Consider the following 19,950-nt stretch of genomic DNA (forward strand, 5'->3'; position numbering starts at 1 on the left):
AACTACTCCCATATCTGGGAACCGATCCCATATACTTGTACCTCCATCAACAGTCTACAGTGGGGCACCATGTCGGATGCTTCCTAGAAATCTAGATGAATGGAATCTGCCCGTGGCCCTCCATCCATGGTTTGTAAGATATCATGTGAGAAAAGGGCAAACTGAGTTGTGCATGAGCAGTGTTTCCTAAATCCATGCTGATTTGTGGGTAGAAGTTTATCTGTCTAAAGGAAGTTTGTTATATTCTAACTCAGATTGTGTTAAAGTTATGTAGCATACTGACATTAAGGATATGAGACCTTTTCGCTGGGTGAGAAATTCACGATAAACACAGGCTAAATCAGGGACCAGATCCACAGGATACTGTCAGTAAAACTGAATTGGGATTCCATGTGGACCTGGCAACATATATCTTCAGATCTTTCAATTGCTTCTGTGCGTCACAGATGTAAATTTCGATGTCCTTTATGTGGGAGTCTGTAAGACAGTGAAATGATGGTATGTTAGTATGATCCTCCTGCATGAATGATTTCTTAAATATGAAATTTAAAACTTCAGCTTTCCTTTTGCAATCTTCTGTAGTCTCCGTAGACTGCTCGATGAGTGACCGAATGAAGCCTTTGACCCACTTAGTGATTTTATGTACGGACAGAATTGTCTTGGGTTCTCAGCAAGAGCAAGATATGATGGTGGAGGTTGTTGTATGCTGCGTGCATTGATCTTCAGACGCTTCAACTTCTACTAACTTTTGTCTGCTGGCATTTGTGCACTATTTTTAACCAAGAGTGCAATATTTTATTTCCTCAGTGTTCCCTGAAACTGATTATTAGACTGTGGTGGGTCCTTTCCATCCTTAATCCACTGACTCGGCACATACATCTCCAGAGTGTGATTCACAGTCTGTTTAAACTTTGCCCAGAATCCCTGTATTATCTTCCATGCTGGAGCTAAATGATGTCCATTCACTGCCTAAGTGGGAGTCTAACAATTGCTTATGCTTTTTTAAGCATAAACACTCTCCTGACCACCTTGACAGATCTATTAATGGTAGTAACTGTCATCGCAATATCATCATGAGCACTAATCCGTGTTTCTGACACTGTCGATAAGGTCAGGCCTGTTTGTAGCTACAAGGTCTAATATATTTCCATTGTGTGTGGGTTGTCTAACTAGTTGTTCAAGGTAGTTTTTTGGAAAACATGTTCGGAAGTGCTTCACAAGACTTTTAGCCCATGCCACTTGAAGTGAATCAATAGACATTCCAATATCTACACAGTAGGTTAGTCGCTTCCAACTAGTATTGAATGACATGGTTATTTACTTGCTACTGACTGTAGCCTTTTTTAATTATACTCAACTATCACAGCATAAATAGGTGGCTGGTAAAACTGTCTAACAATCAACTTGATTTGACCTAGACTTACTTACATTCTTGCAGATGATTTCACTATCTCACTGCATTGGAGACAATATTTTTGTCAACTGCAATGAACTCACACTCCTATGGCATCTAATCTGTCTGTCCTATATACATACCAAGAATCGCTAAATATCTCTGAGCTTTTAATTTTGTGTTTCAGCCAGTTATTAGTCCTGAGAATAATTTGAGCAAAAGAAATTTTCTGAAGGGCCAGAAATTACAAATACTTAAAGAACTCACTGTTAAAATTTCAACAGTCAAAGTGTGTCTACTTTGTATGTGATCTGATATTGCTCCCCACATATTGACTTACAAACATTCAGCAGAGAACCTCAAACTACTGCCTGGCCAAGGAAAAAAAGCCTCATATGTACTCTGCAGGTACTAAACTACTCGAGTAGCTGCTTCCTTTGTGTAGTGCTCCTCTTAACTATCAAGGGGAGTCCTACAACTCTGCATGCTATAACACAGGCCCAGAAATCTACAGCCATGACCATCACAGAATCAGTGAAACCTCTGGTTGAGGTCCCCAACTTGGCTCCAAATCCAAGAACCCTGATAGACCATGGGTACATAGCTACAAAATGTGAGCTCTGTTTGCACCATGCAAGTGAGGCCAGCAGTTTTCACCACTTCCACCAGTTGCCAGTAGAATTTGAGGATGTTATCAGAACCCAAGTGACAGGCATAATTGGTGATAACATTTGCAACAACTCAATCTTAAGGCAACCTGAACCCTTAATAGCCGTAGGTACAGCCTCCCCCACATCTCAGATATGGCCACCTGGCACACACACACAGTGCACATTGGAATTCTTTCTGGCCCTTGACATTATTTCCCTAAGAGGCTCCACAATGTGCCTAACATTGGAGCTCCCGATAACTAGTAAACCCCCTGCCCCCCTGTATCTGCTAAGACCCTGCTGAAGGAGTGGCCACCTGCCCGCTCACAGAGTGAATGTGCGAGGGCAGATGGTGAGTGCACATCAACACTCTATGATGAGTGATGCGACCGCATAACAACCCACCACTCACCCTGCAGAGTGTGGATCCCATGTCGGGTATGCAGGAAGGTGCCTTGATGGCAGAGCCTGTGGGTGAAACAAGTGACACCAGAGATGTCCCATGTGACGTGCCAGTTTCTCCGCTGCTGTCACATCCTGAGGCAGCAGTCTGCAGGTGGCTGACATGGTCATAAGTATCTTCATCTGTTTACGAACTGCAGCCAGCTCCTCTTGCATCTGCACTCAGCAAGCACCTCCTGCTAGTAACTTGAGAATTAAACTATGATTAAAAACAGAAAAAGTCAAATATGTGACTTGATAGTCTCATGGTGCTTCAGCAGTGGATGCTCTCAACTGACTGATCTGTGGTTACTGGCTACTGGCCATGCAAAAACAAATGAATGATGATTGCATGAATGTACACATTACCATTACCAAAACACATTACTATACCTCTCAAACACAAAAATTGCAATGAATTAAAGAATTAAACTGAGAACACAGAGAAGCTAGATATGCTATTTGTTAGCCTCCTGTTGCTTTATCCATGAAGGTTGATAGCTGAATGTTTTACAGCAAACTAGGAAAATATTTTGGATACATTTTGTAATTTTTAATGTTTTATATGGGAGATTGCAACTTTCCAGCTATTGATTGGGAAAGTTAAATTATTGCAATAAGGTGCACGATCAGGAATTTGTATGTAATCCTTCTGAATGTCTTTTCTGAAAACAGCTTCTGCAGTTGAAGAATCAGTTTGAGGGGATAATGTCTTGGATATCCTTGTAAATGAAGAGAGCTTACAGTTTGTTGAACATAAGAATGTTGTAGCATCAATGAATATATGCATTAAAGGAAATTAAAAAAAGGGGAAATATTTCTGCTTAGCAGGCGTTAAAAGTAACAGAATACAAATGATTTGAGCATTCGACATCATTTGGTCACCTCTACAGGCAATTCTGTGGATAGGCATTGTATACAGTTCAAAAGCAACTTACAATATGCTGTGGGCAGGTCTGGCAAGAAATTTTGTGATGAATGCAGAAAACCTAAACAAATCCAAAATTAGTGTTAGAGGGCCATCCAAGAAATGTTAAATGAATTTGAGGTGAAAAAATGAGAAGTAGTGTGATAGAAGGCTGAAACGATTAATTTTATCTTCCCAAAATGTTCACTGCAAAAGATCCATAACAAGATTCCTTATGTTGTACAAATGCTGAAGTTAGAGATATTGAGGTAAGTGATTGTAAAGTAGAAAATTAACTAACATAATTCATCATAGAAAACACTTCTTGACACCAGATGATACACCTGTATAATTCTATGAAGATAGTATGAAGAAATTTTTTCTCCTTGTAACGGCAGTTTATTGTAGGTGGTTGGAACAATTGAGGGTAGCAAGTAGCTGGATAAAGATGCATGTCATTCCTGTTTTCAGGCAGGCAATCTCATGTTTAGGAATCAGCGTTAATACCACAATCAATAATGTTGTGAAACTTAGATCACCTTTGAAATGCAGATGGCAGTTAAGTGCCCAGATTCATGGAAGGAATTTGAAGTTGCACGTTACATCCTAGTGAACAAAGTATGTTCAGATTATCAGACTAGCTTTGTGACTGAATTCAGGACTACTTAGCGGATACAACTCAACAAGCAAAATAGTAAGAGTAAAGGAATTTTAGGTGTCACTCATATGAGTGTCAACGCCCCTTTAAATTATCTGTTAGGTAATGTCTGGAGCTCTGGTAGACTGTGGATCGTCCTGTTGCATATGGAGAAGTAATAAAGCTAGAAAATAGTTGCACAGTGCAGGAAAACCAGCAGGGGTTCGATGCATGTGCAGAGGATGGTATTTGACCACCAGCATAAACGAACATTGTGTAGTATCCTTTCACTAATTGGCTGTTTGATTGCTGGACTGTTCCAAACCCTACTGGCCCTACTCACAAAATCTTCCAACTCCCTGAAGATATCTTCTGCTTTCACTTCCAGGAACATGCATTCCCCGACCTCAGAACTTGTTTTGTTCTCTCACCAGTGCTGACCCAGAGTCAAAAGTGTTCCTACAGCAGCATCCTCACACAGTCATCACCAGAACGTGTCAAACACGTGTGTGTGTGTGTGTGTGTGTGTGTGTGTGTGTGTGTGTGTGTGTGTGTGTGTGTGTGTGTGTGTGTGTGTGTGTGTGTGTGCGTGCGCCCGCACGACCTGGCTCAAATCAAGTATTCCCACAAGTTCAGTAAATGTAGATGGCTACATCTTTATAAGACAAGACAGATGTAACAGACAAGGGGATGGCATACGGGGGTGTACATATGCTTTGCTTTATCACCTACTGTGCTACACACATTCAACAGTAATTAAGATAAACAAGTGAAATATATGTTCATGGAAATGAAATCTCTTAACAGAAAGTGTCTGATATATGTTTTCTATAAACTTCCTAAAGTACACAGGTTAGCCTGCTTCGAAACTGCTAATTCAACTCTTGAATCAACATATAAGCATGTAATTATAGTTGGTGATACTCAATTTTTTATACAAATTGAGTTGATGCTTTCTTCTTCAAAAGTATTGCTACCTCAGCTTGCCCCTACCCATCATACGAAAAGTAGTCACACTCTCGTAGATCTATTTGCAACAAAATCCCCAGAGTAATTTGTACCTCTCAAATATTTGCACCTGGCATCTCTGCCCAGGACATAATTTTCATGATGTACTTGCTAGAACGTCCCAGATAGAAACCACAACTACATACCTGGACTTCAAACACATTAATTTATGTCAGCTTGTAGCTAAGGTGCAAGAAATAGTTTCAGGGACGTTTTCTAATCCTGTCTCAGAGATAAAAAAATACTTCATGGATTTACTAACATACGTAATCAGTTGTATGACAAATCTGCTAGTCTAAATACTGAAAAAATAAGTTCGAAACGTGCATCTTGACTTACTGAAGAGCTAAAACAACTCGGTCCCAAATTCTGCACATTGGACATAGCAAGTGCAACATTGTATTGCTTACAAGTACAAGCAGAAGCAGAACACACAGTCAAGCTGTGAGAAATGCAAAACTAAGGCATACCCGTACACTAATATACAGCAATAATAGACCATCTGTCCTGTGGAAAAATCTGTGTGGTATTGGTACAGGCAAAGTAAAAGCTGGAAGTGATCCCATTGTCCTAGCCGAAGAACTGAACTGGTGCTTCATATTATCTGCAGCTACAATTGAGCTGCAAACAAAACACTCATTGATTTCTTCATGGGGTAACAAACTGTAGCCATGGAAAAATTCTATCTAAAGCATGTTACCTATAGTACTATCCAAAAAGCAGTCATACATATCAGATCAGACCCTGGTGGACATTGCATCCCAGTTCAAATGAAGCAGCCTATTATTGTCCCACTACTTGCCACTATATCAGGTATATTCTATGACTCCTTACCACAAGCGTTTCCCCTGAGGCCTGGAAACAGGGACTAGTTAAGCCACTACCTAAAAATGACATTGCCACAGGATCCCCTGACTACTGACCTACTTGCATTCTTCTTACACTGTCCAGGGTCTTAGAATATATAGTCCATGACTTGCTAACAAATTGCCTAACTGCAAACAACATACTAGATGAATACGAATCAACTTTTGGTAAACATTGCAGTGCTGTATTAATAAAGGTAACAGATGACCTGAAGCTTGCCATCGATGCAGGAGAGGTGACTACCACGTGCTTCTTGGACTTCAGCAGAGTGTTAGACATAGTAGAGTTCGATATTTTACTTGCCAAACTTAGCAGTCTAAATTTCTCGTAAAGTGCAATGTTGTGGTTTTACTTATATCTGACATATCTCCAGCAGTGCATTGTGTCGTGTTGGTCACCCTATAGTAACAATGGATGCAGATAGTATTTGACTTCCCACAGGGTTCAGTATTAGGCTCTATACACTTTTCCTTGTATGCGAGTTACGTTATCAGTTTTATCCTGGTGCATATAGCAAATGTATGCTGATAACTTCAAGCTGTATCTAAGTGCAAAGCCAGTGAACCTGAAGACAGCCATTGAGAATCTTGACAGAAACCTGTGTTTGCATTTTCAAAATGGGTGCAGGATATAGGGTTAAACAGGGTGTATATGACCCGGGACAATCGGGAGATCCGGGAGAAACTCGGGAATTTTTTCCATCCGGGAGAAAACTGTGAAAAACCCAGGAATTTTTTAGAATTCCGGAAATTTTTAATTGTTTTAGTTAACAGTTAAATTTTTGTAATTTTGACTGGTAAGAACCGGTACTCTAACAAAGGATATTACTGTATCCCGCTACTGCAGAATAATACTTCAACAATAAAACATAAACGAGAGAAAAAATAAAAATACAAAGGAAATGCGCCATTTACGACGACACACACAGTGCTCTCACAAGCGTCTGCCAACAGCTAAATGTGTCAAAGGCTTTAGGAAGACCATGCAGAGCTTCATTACAACAATTTGCCTCCTATGAGCGTGAAGTCACAGCTGTTTACATTTGATTCATTTTAGCAGTTACGAGCGGGCTCATGCGCATGCGCAGTTGATTCGTGTTTGAGCAGTAGATTCTCCCGCTTCTGCATACAGGAATTTAGCTTTTGGCTGTGCAAGCAGTCACAGCAAGCAGCTAGATACTACTGGGAAAAGGGGGCATTAAATTCATATTCTTGAGGAAAAAAAACTTGTTTCACAAAGCGTCTAGCATCCAGCACACGTTTGTCTATCGATTATTCACATGATTTTGAAGTGCTTCACTGTTGATTTTTGAATGCGTGCATAGTGTTCCTGATGTCTATCAGGAGAATCCTTGTTGCATCTATAAATAAACTTTCTGCAGACAAAAGGCGACGGGACTATACGAGCTGAGCAGAGTAAGGCCGAACGGATTAATGCTAATTGCCGTCTAATTATGTGGCTGATTGGGTTTGCGAATGATTAGCGTTGTTATAATTACTAGCCAAATCCATAGATTCAGACTACCAAAATGGAAATAAATGACTGACAGGAATAACAGGCGAGAAAGATTATGTATTATCTTCTCGGTGTATCCAAGAAAAGGATATTTTTTTTTTTTTTTTGCCAGATCGCTAGTAAGGACCAGTTGTACAGTCCCTGGCTAGCAGCCGTTTAAGTTCTATTCTGGAAGTAACACGGAAAAGTGTTGTTTGAACATGTAACAACGCCTAACCGGAGAGTAATCGCAGGATGTCTAAACCGGTGATTCTGGCAGAGTTAGTGAAGGTAATCGGCGAACAAATTTTGACAATGGCAGGAATAGCTACAGAATTGATGACAAGATTGTTTGTTAGAACAAGGAAGGAGAAGAAACTGGGACATCACACAAATTATGGAAGAATAAGACAATTCCAAATTTATGTAAAAATTTCTTAACACTGCTTTTCAATCTCATGTTTGAGAAGCTGGTGCGTATGAATGAAATGTGGAACTATTTGCTAACAAAGCTTTTTGCTTGTAGTAGGCCTAATAGGCATTTGGTGTTGGTACTTTGTGAATTATATTCTGTTGCATTATAAAATGCTTATTAACTTTAGAGACCAGTATTATATGTGAAAGCTTTGCTTTTCTTGTACCAACATTATGTATATTAATTTAAACTATTAACTTTCCCTGCTTGCGTATTAGTGCTACTTAACAGTGATACTGTTGGCTGACTACATCACATGCCCTATGCTCTGAATATCCGCTGTCATCAGCTGCCGACATCACGTGACATGAGCTATGACTGGCTTATAGAAGCACTTTGCAATCTGTTTCAATGATTTGGAAAGTAACATGCAGTGTTGGGTGGTGGAATTCCACTGTATACTTTTGTAATACAAAAATACGCAGCGTACATTCTGCTGCACATCAGATATTTCTAAAACGTGTCTTTTCTTCTGAATTTCTTTTTCTAATGTGCCAAAAATTCTACGCTGTGTATAAAACCACAATAATTCAGAGGATTGATAAGACTGCGAGTGGTACTGGTGGGTTATTCTAGGCTCTTTAGCCACAAATATCTGGAATCCATACCATCTTCAATCGTAAATGGGACAAATATCAATCTCTTTCCCTCAGTGAAGAGTCTAGGAATAATAATAGAGGAAAATTTAAATCGTACTGAGAACATAACTGCATTGTACAAGAAGGCATTAACACCTCTCTACGCCCAACAAAAATATAAAGATTCTTAGATAACTATGATGTAATAAAGGTACTGTATGTTTGAAACCCTGGTCCGATGTAAGAGGGACCTGACATGCATTATCACTGAGATTAAATAAATAAATATATAAATAAATAAATATTGTGCATAAATAGGCAGAATGATTCATTGTTAAATTTCTCTGTTGACAAAATCTGTAATACAAGGTTTGGGGCAAAAATAATTGCAACTACCGTATTTACTAGAATCTAAGCTGCACCTGAAAAATGACTCGAAATAAAGGAAAAAAAAATTCCCGAATCTAACCCGCACCTGAAATTTGAGACTCGAAATTATGGGGGGAGAGAAGTTTTAGGCCGCACCTCCAAATCGAAGCAAATTTAGGTCGAATGAATGACGATACAGTTACAGTAGTTTGGTTCGAGTCGTAAGCTTAGCAGTTAAGCTTTACCAGGCAGCCATTGTTATGCGTCAGGCGCTCCGTCCGTATTTATACGGGTACCCTTCTTTTTTCATGTGCTTCGTCTGGTTTGAATCGATTGCTTATTTTGCTTTGATCTGATAAGTGCCGTTCTCTTTGTTATAGGTGTTTACGTCACTCTAAGCTGAAAATGCATTACTGTACTGTGTCATGCATTGTTTGTCTCATTCTGATAGTGCGTGTTTACAGCCTGTTGCCGTTCGCAGCATGGCTTGCTTTTGTGCGCGCTACCGCCGCTTACAATTGAGAGAGAGAGAGAGAGAGAGAGAGAGAGAGATAGAGAGAGAGAGAGAGAGAGAGAGAGAGAGAGAGAGAGAGAGGAATCTTCTCATTAGCGAAACAATGACAAGAGGCTGCTATTAGCTGTTACTTACACTGCTGCTTTCTATGATAATGATCATCAAGAACCAAATAATAGACTGCGTATGATATAACATGGTCTGAACGAGAGTTAGGCGAAAATTTTTCTCCGTTTGAAAATCTTTGCGGCCGCTTCCTTAGTACATCAAATTCTGCACAGAAATTAGTCATCTTAGATTTAAAAATCTAGTCAGTTGCCGTGCTTCGTTTCTGACTGTCACTATTAGGCATAAGAATAATACGAATATAAACATGACACGATACGTATATTCTTCCGTGTTTGCTGCTGCCTCACTCTAGTTTCGTAGATTATTAGGCAGACAGGATTTAAATGAGACAGCAGCAAACGCGAAAGAATACATGACAAAATGTTTATATTCGTATTATTCTTTTGGTGAAGAGAATACTGATGTGATTCACGTTTCATCAGGTTCCTATTAGCAACCATCTCTTTTCACAGGTAGGAAAAAATTCAGAACATTGAGTTGGCCATATTGACATTCATTCCAAACAGTCTCACCAGTCGGATTTTTGTAGTACATTGAAATTCTGCTACATTTGAAGATGAACAATACGGAATTTGTAGTTACTTCGTTGGATAATGTATGAAAATGCAGTAGTTGATACTCGGGGCGGAGAAAAAAGCTCGCCTTCCACCTTTAAATTTATTTGCTGACGTAGAGGTTTTGGCGCCAGTATTTATCTTTGTGCCTACAAAGCATGCCTGTGTAGCGCTACATATATTCGACAGCAAAAGTTAGTTGTGGCGGCACCTACCAACATTTTTCAGAACTTCCGCTTGCTTTGCACTCGATTCTAAGCCGCAGGCCGTTTTTTGGATTACAAAAACCGGAAAAAAAGTGCGGCTTGGATTCGAGTAAATACGACAGCCAAAGTTGCAAATTTCACTTTTTTTTTATTCATTTGATGACCAGTTTTGGGCAGGGATCTATTTTCAAACAGATAGCCTGTATACGCTGTAACTTCTAGTTTTTCACATTTTCTGCATGGCTTTTGCATTTTTTGGAAATACCAATTTGATTTATGTTATGATGATTTGAAAATGGGTCCCAGTCCAAAACTAGTCATTGTGTGAATAAAAACAAAGAGAAATTTTCAGCTTTTGCGAATTTTTCGTTGTACTGATTAACAGAAGTGTTGACCTACAATTATTCCACCGTGCTATAAGTTGGTAATTGCAACTACTTTTTTTCCCTCTCCCCTGCAGATAAGTGAGTGGATCACAAACTGCTATTTGTCATGTGGGGGCTATATAGACATAGTGTGTGTTCCAACAACAGATAGCTCTGTGATTGCTGGTAATAGCACAGAGTGCACTGTGATGTCAGTTGTGTGGTGAGCTTTGTGGAACATGGAAGTACTCATCTTGAGCAGTGCACGAACATTAAAGTAGCCATTCTCTGAGGGAGAAATGCAAGAGAATGTCACAGTGAATGGGTGGAAGCCCTCATGAGTAATGCTTTCTATGTCACATGACAGAGCAATGAGCATTGAGTACTACAGGGTCACCTTAGTGCTACAAGTACAATGTAGCATTCGGGAGAAACGTCTGAATCTTGGGGACAGTGCAGCAGTGCTGTCATATGGCATGACAATATGAAACCACATAAAGCAGTGTGTGTGCGACAGCAACTGCGATGCTCCCCTACACCCGGTTGGCTGTTTGTGACACTATGACATTGCCAATGCTGTGCAACAACTGATGATCCAACTTAGAAATGGTGTGGCAAAAAGTGACGTAAATGGTATTGACACCTCCCACATTGCTGGCAGCATTTAGTGAACATTGTAGGAGACTACTCTGAAGGCATGTAGACCTCATTTCGTCATGTCAACTGTGTCTGCTGTTCTGTAATCATTTTGTGCCATGAAACCAGTATTGTCCTGTACACTACTGTTCTAAATGTGTGTCGCAATGTTCGCGTGTTCAGTATCCACACATGTCATTCTCATCTCATCCTCTCTTTTGTATGTTGCATTTTCCAACCAGGTTGGTATCTGCAAGGGGGAGGAAATAGTTCCAATGACTTTCGCCACAACCATTAGTATCGGGGAGTAACTATTTACAGTGGCATAAAGTGGAATGACTGCATAAAACTGGTTGAAGAAAAGTTAAGTGCCAGGCTGTGATTCATTGGGAGAATAGTAAACATACATAATGAACCCATGAAAGAGTAGCTTAAAGTTCATTTGACCAGTTCTTGGGCATTCTCGTCAATTAGGGACCCTTACCGTGTCAGATCAGTAGAGGAGATATGAAAGATCCAAAGAAGAATAGAACATTTCATTACATGTTCATTTAGTATGTGCAATAATGTCACAGAGGTGATAATTAAACTCCAGTTGCAGAAACTACAGAGAGGTGGTGTGTATCACAAATAGGTTTACTCAAAACTTTCAGAGTGCATGTTTCAAGAGGCTAGGTAGAATATTACTGTCATCCATAGACAATATTTGAGATGACCATGAATGGAAAATCAGAGTACTTCATTCTTGTATAGGAGCTGACTGATAGTTTTCCATTCCACGTAACATTTGCAGATGGAATAGGAAAGGGAGCTTGCAGATTAGGTGTAGCTTAGAATTAGGTTATGTTGATCTTTGTGGTACCTTTATTCCCAAAAATGCACATGGTGTTACCAGATGTTGAGCTTGGTGTTGAAGGTAACTAAGTATCTTGTTTTGGTGGCTATCATAGTCCCTACCCTTCCTGTTTGTCACTTTACTGTAAGGACTGTTATGAAACTTCACTATACTGAACTGATTGTCAAATACCATGATAAGCTGGTGTCCTTTTTACAGCCAGATAAGCACAGTGACACAACTCAAAAATGTGATACCTGAGAAAACTCAACCTGAAGAAATAATTATATAAAACTTATATTGAAACAGTATAAACTTCCTTTAAATTTCAAATAAGTATTGTTGGCTGTAAGTTTCATTATATTTTTTGTGCACATAGGGCTTCTTCAGAGGAAATTCTCAATGGCATAAAGTAAAGATGCAATTTTTTGACTTGTCACTTTTCTTGCTGGGGTGCAATACGTGTAAACCATCCAAAAACTGAATTGTACAACATGCAAAGGAGTTACCTATGTTGAGCATTATGGAGATGAGGAGGTACAGAGAGACAAAAGAATGGCTAATTCCAACTATAGGAGTTGGAAATACCTGAAATTGCTATTGGCTGGGCATGTAGCCTGATCATCAGACTGATGGTAACTGCTTCTCACCTTATGAAATGACTTGGAAGATTCCCGAATAGAAGGTGGGTTGGTAATAAGAAATTGACAGGATGAGCTTAGCTACATGAAGCTTAAGATTTTGGGGATAGGTCTGGTTTGTGACAGTTGCATTTGTCATGATCAGTATTATGAATGTTGCTGATTAATCATTGGTGTTTCATTGCAGATACTGTTCCTGGAGTTCTTTTGTGGTTCCTTCAATTTTCATTTCATTCCTGTTAGGATTCATAATAAAATATTACTTGCTTTCAGTGCAGTTTATTAGGTTAATCATTTAGATGCTGTATTCTCAAAGACAAAAAATAATCTTGTTAATCTTTGGTGACCATTCAGCCAGCATTAGTGTTTCTGCTCTTAATTTTTAGCTGCAACAAAAAATTATTTTAAGCTCTGAAATTAGAGTTTAACTTTCATTGTTCAAATTTTTCATTTACAGTTTTATGGATATTTATCCCAACAACAAAATATGATGCAAGATTACATTAGGACAAGCACGTACCAAAGAGCAATTTTGGCAAATTTAGATGATTTCAAAGATAAAGTTGTCTTAGATGTTGGTGCGGGGTCAGGAATTTTGTCATTTTTTGCTATTCAAGCTGGAGCAAGAAAAGTTTATGCAGTTGAGGCAAGCACAATGGCACACCATGCAGAGGTAAGTGACCATTGCATATCATACCTCCCCTCCCCTTTTTGCCTATCTCTGACTCTGGTACCCCAGTCAGCTGTGATGCCTCATTTATACTGAACAATGATTTGTTCATTGTTATCAAGAAAAGAAACTGGCAGTGGTTTGCTATACAGTTTTCTGAAAATTGTGTATACGTGCTCAATATTGCTGAAAAGTTAATTTTTCATTCTGTTATAAATGTTTGTCTATATAAATTTTGAAGAATGATGTGTGAATCTAATATTTTTTCAAGTAGACTCGAAAATACATTTTAACATGATGTTTTGATGAGTGTTATGTGTCAATGGCGATTGGCATAAATTGATTTGCTTAATATTTTCATTTGATAATTTTTTAGCTATTGTCTATTTACTGTATATGTTTCAGACCCTGGTGAATGCAAACAATTTGAAAGGAAAGATAGTAGTAATTGCAGGCAAGGTAGAAGAAATATCTCTTACAGAGAAAGTTGATGTCATTGTTTCAGAACCAATGGGTTACATGTTGTACAACGAAAGAATGTTAGAAACATACCTACATGCTAAAAAGTGGCTTAAGGATGGAGGTAAGCAGTATTTCTTACAGCAGAGGGGAAAAAATGCATCTTTTTTGTTTGTGTAATGACATAACGGGGCAAGAATAGATTGCTCAATAATATTGAGATATTTCTGTGAAGACTTGGTTTGACTAGGTTGGTTACTGCACACGAGAGAATATTTGGTGTGGTGTTACACAGCATTGATCTTAAATTGTAGTAATATGTTGTCCATTCTGATTACACTAAATGGCATAATAGATGTTATGAGACTTAAACATTGATTTTGAGAATTGTTGTAATTGAGGGCTCAGAAGTCACTGATAGGTTCTTCCGAAACTTACTAAAGATTGGGGAGAGGATTCGGGTATCGAACAGTGTGCATGGTATCATTATTCTACCTAAATTGTGGAAATAAGCAACAATGGACATGGAAACTTGTAGTCAACCAGACAGAAAAAAAAAGTTGCGCAGTGTAAAGGTACCCAGTTAGTATATTCATTGTGCTCGGTGAATCCTTCTCTTCTCTGTCCAAAATTTATTGCTTGTCCACTTTTAACAAGACCATGTGCCTGTAATGAAATGAGATGTAATGTGAAGTTGTTCCTTTGAAAATGTAATATTGGCTTTGTTTCCTTTAGTGACTGTAAACACTGTTGGTTCATTTATAAGAATGTGATTTTTGCCGTGTCATCAAATAGTTACACTTAAGAAACATTTTGTTTTTAAAAAGTGTTTTATTATTATTATTATTTACGTCAGTGATACTAAAGTAACCATAAGTTGAGAGATGATTAACCCATCTGTGTTACTAGGCTGTTTCACAAGCAACAGTCCAGACTGTGTATGAATCGCCCAAAAATGGCAAGACTAGCAGGGATACAGTTGGAAACTAATGCAAGGGCATCCAGCTGCCCCTTCTTGTCTGTGTTCTTAGAGTTGTCTTTGGCCCCAAATGGCCTCAAGCTATTCTGTCCCTCGACATCGTTGTTGCATTTTTAAACTTTACTGTAAGTGTTTCATTTTTCTAACTTTCTAAGCTCATTAGCTGTCTATTCATAAAGTCTGCATTTCCTCACCCCATTTTAGTTGTACTATGATGACCTTACTGTCCAGCTACAGTTGTAGCTCCATGGGTTTCATCTCACTTTCAACTTTAGGACTGAAGCTACTGTTCCATACATTATCAACCACGATGACATTGTCACAGACCCTGGAGATCTCAATTCTCCATCTGTCGTTTTGTATCTTTTTAAGTCATTTTCTTGTAAATAGAGGGACTGATAAGGGTAGTTTAGTCCCTTTAAATAATGACCTATCCACCGTCATTGTCATTCGAACACTGCAATACATACAAAGGTCTGTTAGTACATGAATGGTAAGCTTATGAAGTTTACCCTAATACTTGAAAAGTTTCATAGGCACTGACTGTTTCAATTATAAAACTGTCTGAGGGATGGTACATTATGGTTTCATTTTTCCATGTGGAAACACACTAATCCGGAGGCAGCCAGATCATGCAAAAGTGCATGTGAGCATGATGTGCTGCATTCATGTGGACTGACGTTCGGCCTGTCTCAGCTTTGCTCAGTCCTTCTTGGAAGTAATCGGTACAGTGCGACATTACATTTAGCAGCAAAATGTGACACTTTCTCCCAGCATTTGGTGTGTCATTTTTCAGTTGACACGACATTGTTCAGTTCGGCACAGATGAGGTGTCAGTGCTATTTACCCTATGCTATTTGTTCATGATACAGAGGAACAGGTCCAGTGACTGTTTGCACAAAGAGGCAGTCAAGTGATCTGTCATGATGAGTATTTAAAACTGAATTGGAATGAAAGAGAGAATCTTGCGAATTCCCAATATCTATTATGCAGGCACATAACTAATTGACAGATACCACAAATTTGTTATGGGGTGACATTACAACATTGTGCAGAAAGAATTTAAAGATTTAGTGATGGTGAAAGAGCAAACAATTATAGTGATACACAGATTGGATTCATTGTTCTGTACATAAAGATGCACTTCATGTTAAGTTTATAAGCATAGAGCACATGCTGAAATTGGTTGTACAGTTCTAAACTTTTGAAGCTGCATACATTACACTTTCAGCTGCAACAGTTTTCGATGGAATTAAATAGAAAGTATGGAGACTGGAACAGTTTACTGTTTTAAAACCTTCTATTTTTGAATTACTGAAGGATCTTAAGGAACAAACATTGGAACATCTGAAATCGATTGCAGACCTTGCATTTTTATCATTTTACCCACAAATTATTTTGATGTTTAAAACTCAGTTGAAATTAAACTTTTCTCATGGAATTGCATCAGGTAAACTGAAATATAATATTTATTTTTAATTTTAATGTGTCATGAGGGCATCGTGATATCAGCATTAGTAGACCTATGCATAAAAACTGTCACATTTTTATTTATTGCAAATGAAAATTTTTAATTATATCATCTACATGTTACACATTCCAGTCACACAAAAGTTCCTTAGAATTCATGTTCAGTCCTCACAAGTGAAAGAAGTACGTCTGGTACAGCTGAAAACACACTCTTCCCTTCATCATACATAATCGAACTTTGTGCATGCAACACACCCTTATTGTTTGGGATTGTGCTTGCCACTACAACAGGCACAGTGTGAAGTGCTCTTCAGGCATGTGTGCTGCTTTGTGCTTTATCAGTATGCACTGCCTTTGAGCTGTAGGCCTGGAAGTAATTTTTTTTGAGCTATCAGGCTTCATCCTCCCCAGAGAGGGGGGGGGGGGGATGTGAAACAACATGTGCCCCAATAAATCCTGTAGTTACCTCACACAAGAAATTCAGTAACAACTTGGGCAACTAATTGGAAAGTTTATTGAGAAAGTTTAAATTTTATGTACTGCCATAAGTGAGGTGCTAGAATAATCTGTCTACAATTTTCTGCTTTTGCAGTCAATGGCACATGTTGCATGAAACATGTCTGCTTGTCAATGAATACCATGTTTTTAATATAGTCCTTGACAATTTTTGGACAGTTGATCGTAGTTATGCTCCCATCTTCTTTTTTGTTCACTGTCAATTTTATTGACTTAATGGAATAAACATCACAATAATTTAAAAATTGAATTATATGTTAGAATTTTTCGCAATTAGACCACCAGTTGTTCAGTAATGTGTTCTGTTTTCAAAGATTCACTACATACATAACCACTAAATTGAAAATGCTTTTCAACACGGTGGGGGAAGAAAAATGCATTTTTTCTTTTTGTTAAGACAAGATAAAAAGCTATTTTAACTTCTACAATGCCAGTTCAAAAACTTCACCAGAAAGAAAAATGGAAATAATAAAATGAGTGTAAAAAGTATTCGTAGTTTTTTTAGATGTAGTTCACTCACAGACAGACAGACAGACATGGTGTTAGATGCTTCATTCTATATTCTGTACATAACATAATTCTCAAGTACCTGAAAATTTGCGTATGTTTGTAGCAAAATTTGCATCTCTCTTTTTGGTCAAACATGCATCTTTCTTTTTTGCCCAATTTTGCAGTTTTCCTTTTTGGCCAAATTTGCATCTTTCTTTCATGACCAAATTTGTATCTGATTTTTTGTTTATAAATGATGAGAAATGGAAGTATCAAAAGGTTGCCACAATTATGTGCCTGAAGGCGCATACTGTGACATTGTACTTCGAAATTCACTGTTAAAAAAGGAAAGTAGTTACTGGGGATATTTGAGAGTGGAGTGTTACATCAACATCGATTGCACACGTACCATATTTTTATGCACCAGGAATTGAATGGCGATGACTTTGAATGTCGTGTACAGTTGTGCCACTGGGCACAAGAAAAATTACAGGATGACAGATTTTTTGCACATGTTCTATTTAGTGACGAAGTGTCATTCACCAACAGTGGTAACGTAAACCAACATAATATGCACTATTGTTGTTGTGGTCTTCAGTGCTGAGACTGGTTTGATGCAGCTCTCCATGCCACTCTATCCTGTGCAAGCCTCTTCATCTCCCAGTACCTACTGCAATCTACATCCTTCTGAATCTGCTTATTGTATTCATCTCTTGGTCTCCCTCTACGATTTTTACCCTCCACGCTGCCCTCCAATGCTAAATTGGTGATCCCTTGATGCCTCAGAACATGTCCTACCAACCGATCCCTTCTTCTCGGCAAGTTGTGCCACAAACTTCTCTTCTCTCCAATCCTATTCAATACTTCCTCATTAGTTATGTGATCTACCCATCTACTCTTCAGCTTTCTTCTGTAGCACCACAATTCGAAAGCTTCTATTGTCTTCTTGGCCAAACTATTTATTATCCATGTTTCACTTCCATACATGACTACACTCCATACAAATACTTTCAGAAACGACTGCTTGACACTTAAATCTATACTCGATGCTAACAAATTTCTCTTCTTCAGAAATGCTTTCCTTGCCATTGCCAGTCTACATTTTATATCCTCTCTACTTCGACCGTCATCAGTTATTTTGCTCCCCAAATAGCAAAACTCCTTTATTACTTTAAGTGTCTCACTTCCTAATCAAATTCCCGCAGCATCACCCGACTTAATTCGACTACATTCCATTATCCTCGTTTTGCTTTTGTTGATGTTCATCTTATATCCTCCTTTCAAGACGCTATCCATTCCATTCAACTGCTCTTCCAAGTCCTTTGCTGTCTCTGACAGAATTACAATGTCATCGGCGAACCTCAAAGTTTTTTTCTTCTCCATGGATTTTAATACCTACTCCGAATTTTTCTTTTGTTTCCTTTATTGCTTGCTCAATATACAGATTGAATAACATCGGGGAGAGGCTACAACCCTGTCTTACTCCCTTCCCAACCACTGCTTCCCTTTCATACCCCGCGACACTTATAACTGCTATCTGGTTTCTGTACAAATTGTAAATAGCCTTTTGCTCCCTGTATTTTACTTGTGCCACCTTCAGAATTTGAAAGAGAGTATTCCAGTCAACATTGTCAAAAGGTTTCTCTAAGTCTACAAATGCTAGAAACGTAGGTTTGCCTTTCCTTAATCTTTCTTCTAAGATAAGTCGTAGGACCAGTATTGCCTCACGTGTTTCAGTATTTCTATGGAATTCAAACTGGTCTTCCCCGAGGCCGGCTTCTACTAGTTTTTCCATTCGTCTGTAAAGAATTCGTGTCCGTATTTTGCAGCTGTGGCTTATTAAACTGATTGTTCGGTAATTTTCACATCTGTCAACACCTGCTTTCTTTGGGATTGGAATTATTATATTCTTCTTGAAGTCTGAGGGTATTTCGCCTGTCTCATACATCTTGCTCACCAAATGGTAGAGTTTTGTCAGGACTGGCTCTTCCAAGGCTGTCAGTAGTTCCAATGGAATGTTGTCTACTCCGGGTGCCTTGTTTCGACTCAGGTCTTTCAGTGCTCTGTCAAACTCTTCACGCAGTATTGCATGTGGTATATCGGCGACCTTGACAGGTAAATGTATGGTGCGACATTATGGGAAGGAAGGATGATTGGCCCCCATATTATCATGGCAATCTAAATGTTGCTGATTTCCTATGTAATATTCTACCGATGTTACTACCAGATGTTTCACTGAATGACAGAATAGTGATGTACTTCCAACATGATGGATGTCCAGCACATAGATCATGTGCGGTTGAAGCGGTATTGAATAGCATATTTCGTGACAGGTGCATTGGTCATTGAAGCACCGTACCATGGCCCGCATGTTCACCGGATATGACATCCCCGGATTTCTTTCTGTGGGAAGTTGAAGGATATTTGCTATTGTGATCCACGGACAATGCCTGAAAACATCGTCAGTGCATCGACAATGCATGTGCAAATATTACGGAAGGCGAACTACTCGTTGTTAAGAGGAATGTCGTTACACATATTGCCAAATGCATTGAGGTTAAGAGACATTATTTTGAGCATTTATTGTATTAATGTGGTATGTACAGGTAATCAAGATGTAACAGCATGCGATCTCAGAAATAAGTTCACAAAGGCACATGTATCACAT

General features: G+C 38.7%; 1 protein-coding gene across 8 annotated transcripts in view; it reads left to right on the forward strand.

Annotated features, from left to right (window-relative positions):
* Positions 1–19,950, forward strand: part of LOC126298358 (histone-arginine methyltransferase CARMER) — a 93,729-nt gene that overhangs the window by 11,514 nt on the left and 62,265 nt on the right. For all 8 annotated transcript variants that reach the window (XR_007552599.1, XM_049989657.1, XM_049989658.1 and 5 more), the window contains exons 4-5: positions 13,157–13,372; positions 13,775–13,952. Coding sequence is in view for 7 of the 8 variants with exons in the window: in XM_049989657.1 (XP_049845614.1) it covers positions 13,157–13,372; positions 13,775–13,952 (394 nt within the window). In the remaining variant the exon portion in view is untranslated. The remainder of the gene's footprint in view (positions 1–13,156; positions 13,373–13,774; positions 13,953–19,950) is intronic.

Source organism: Schistocerca gregaria, chromosome X (genome assembly GCF_023897955.1).
Source record: "Schistocerca gregaria isolate iqSchGreg1 chromosome X, iqSchGreg1.2, whole genome shotgun sequence".
NCBI classification, from domain to species: Eukaryota; Metazoa; Arthropoda; class Insecta; order Orthoptera; family Acrididae; genus Schistocerca; species Schistocerca gregaria.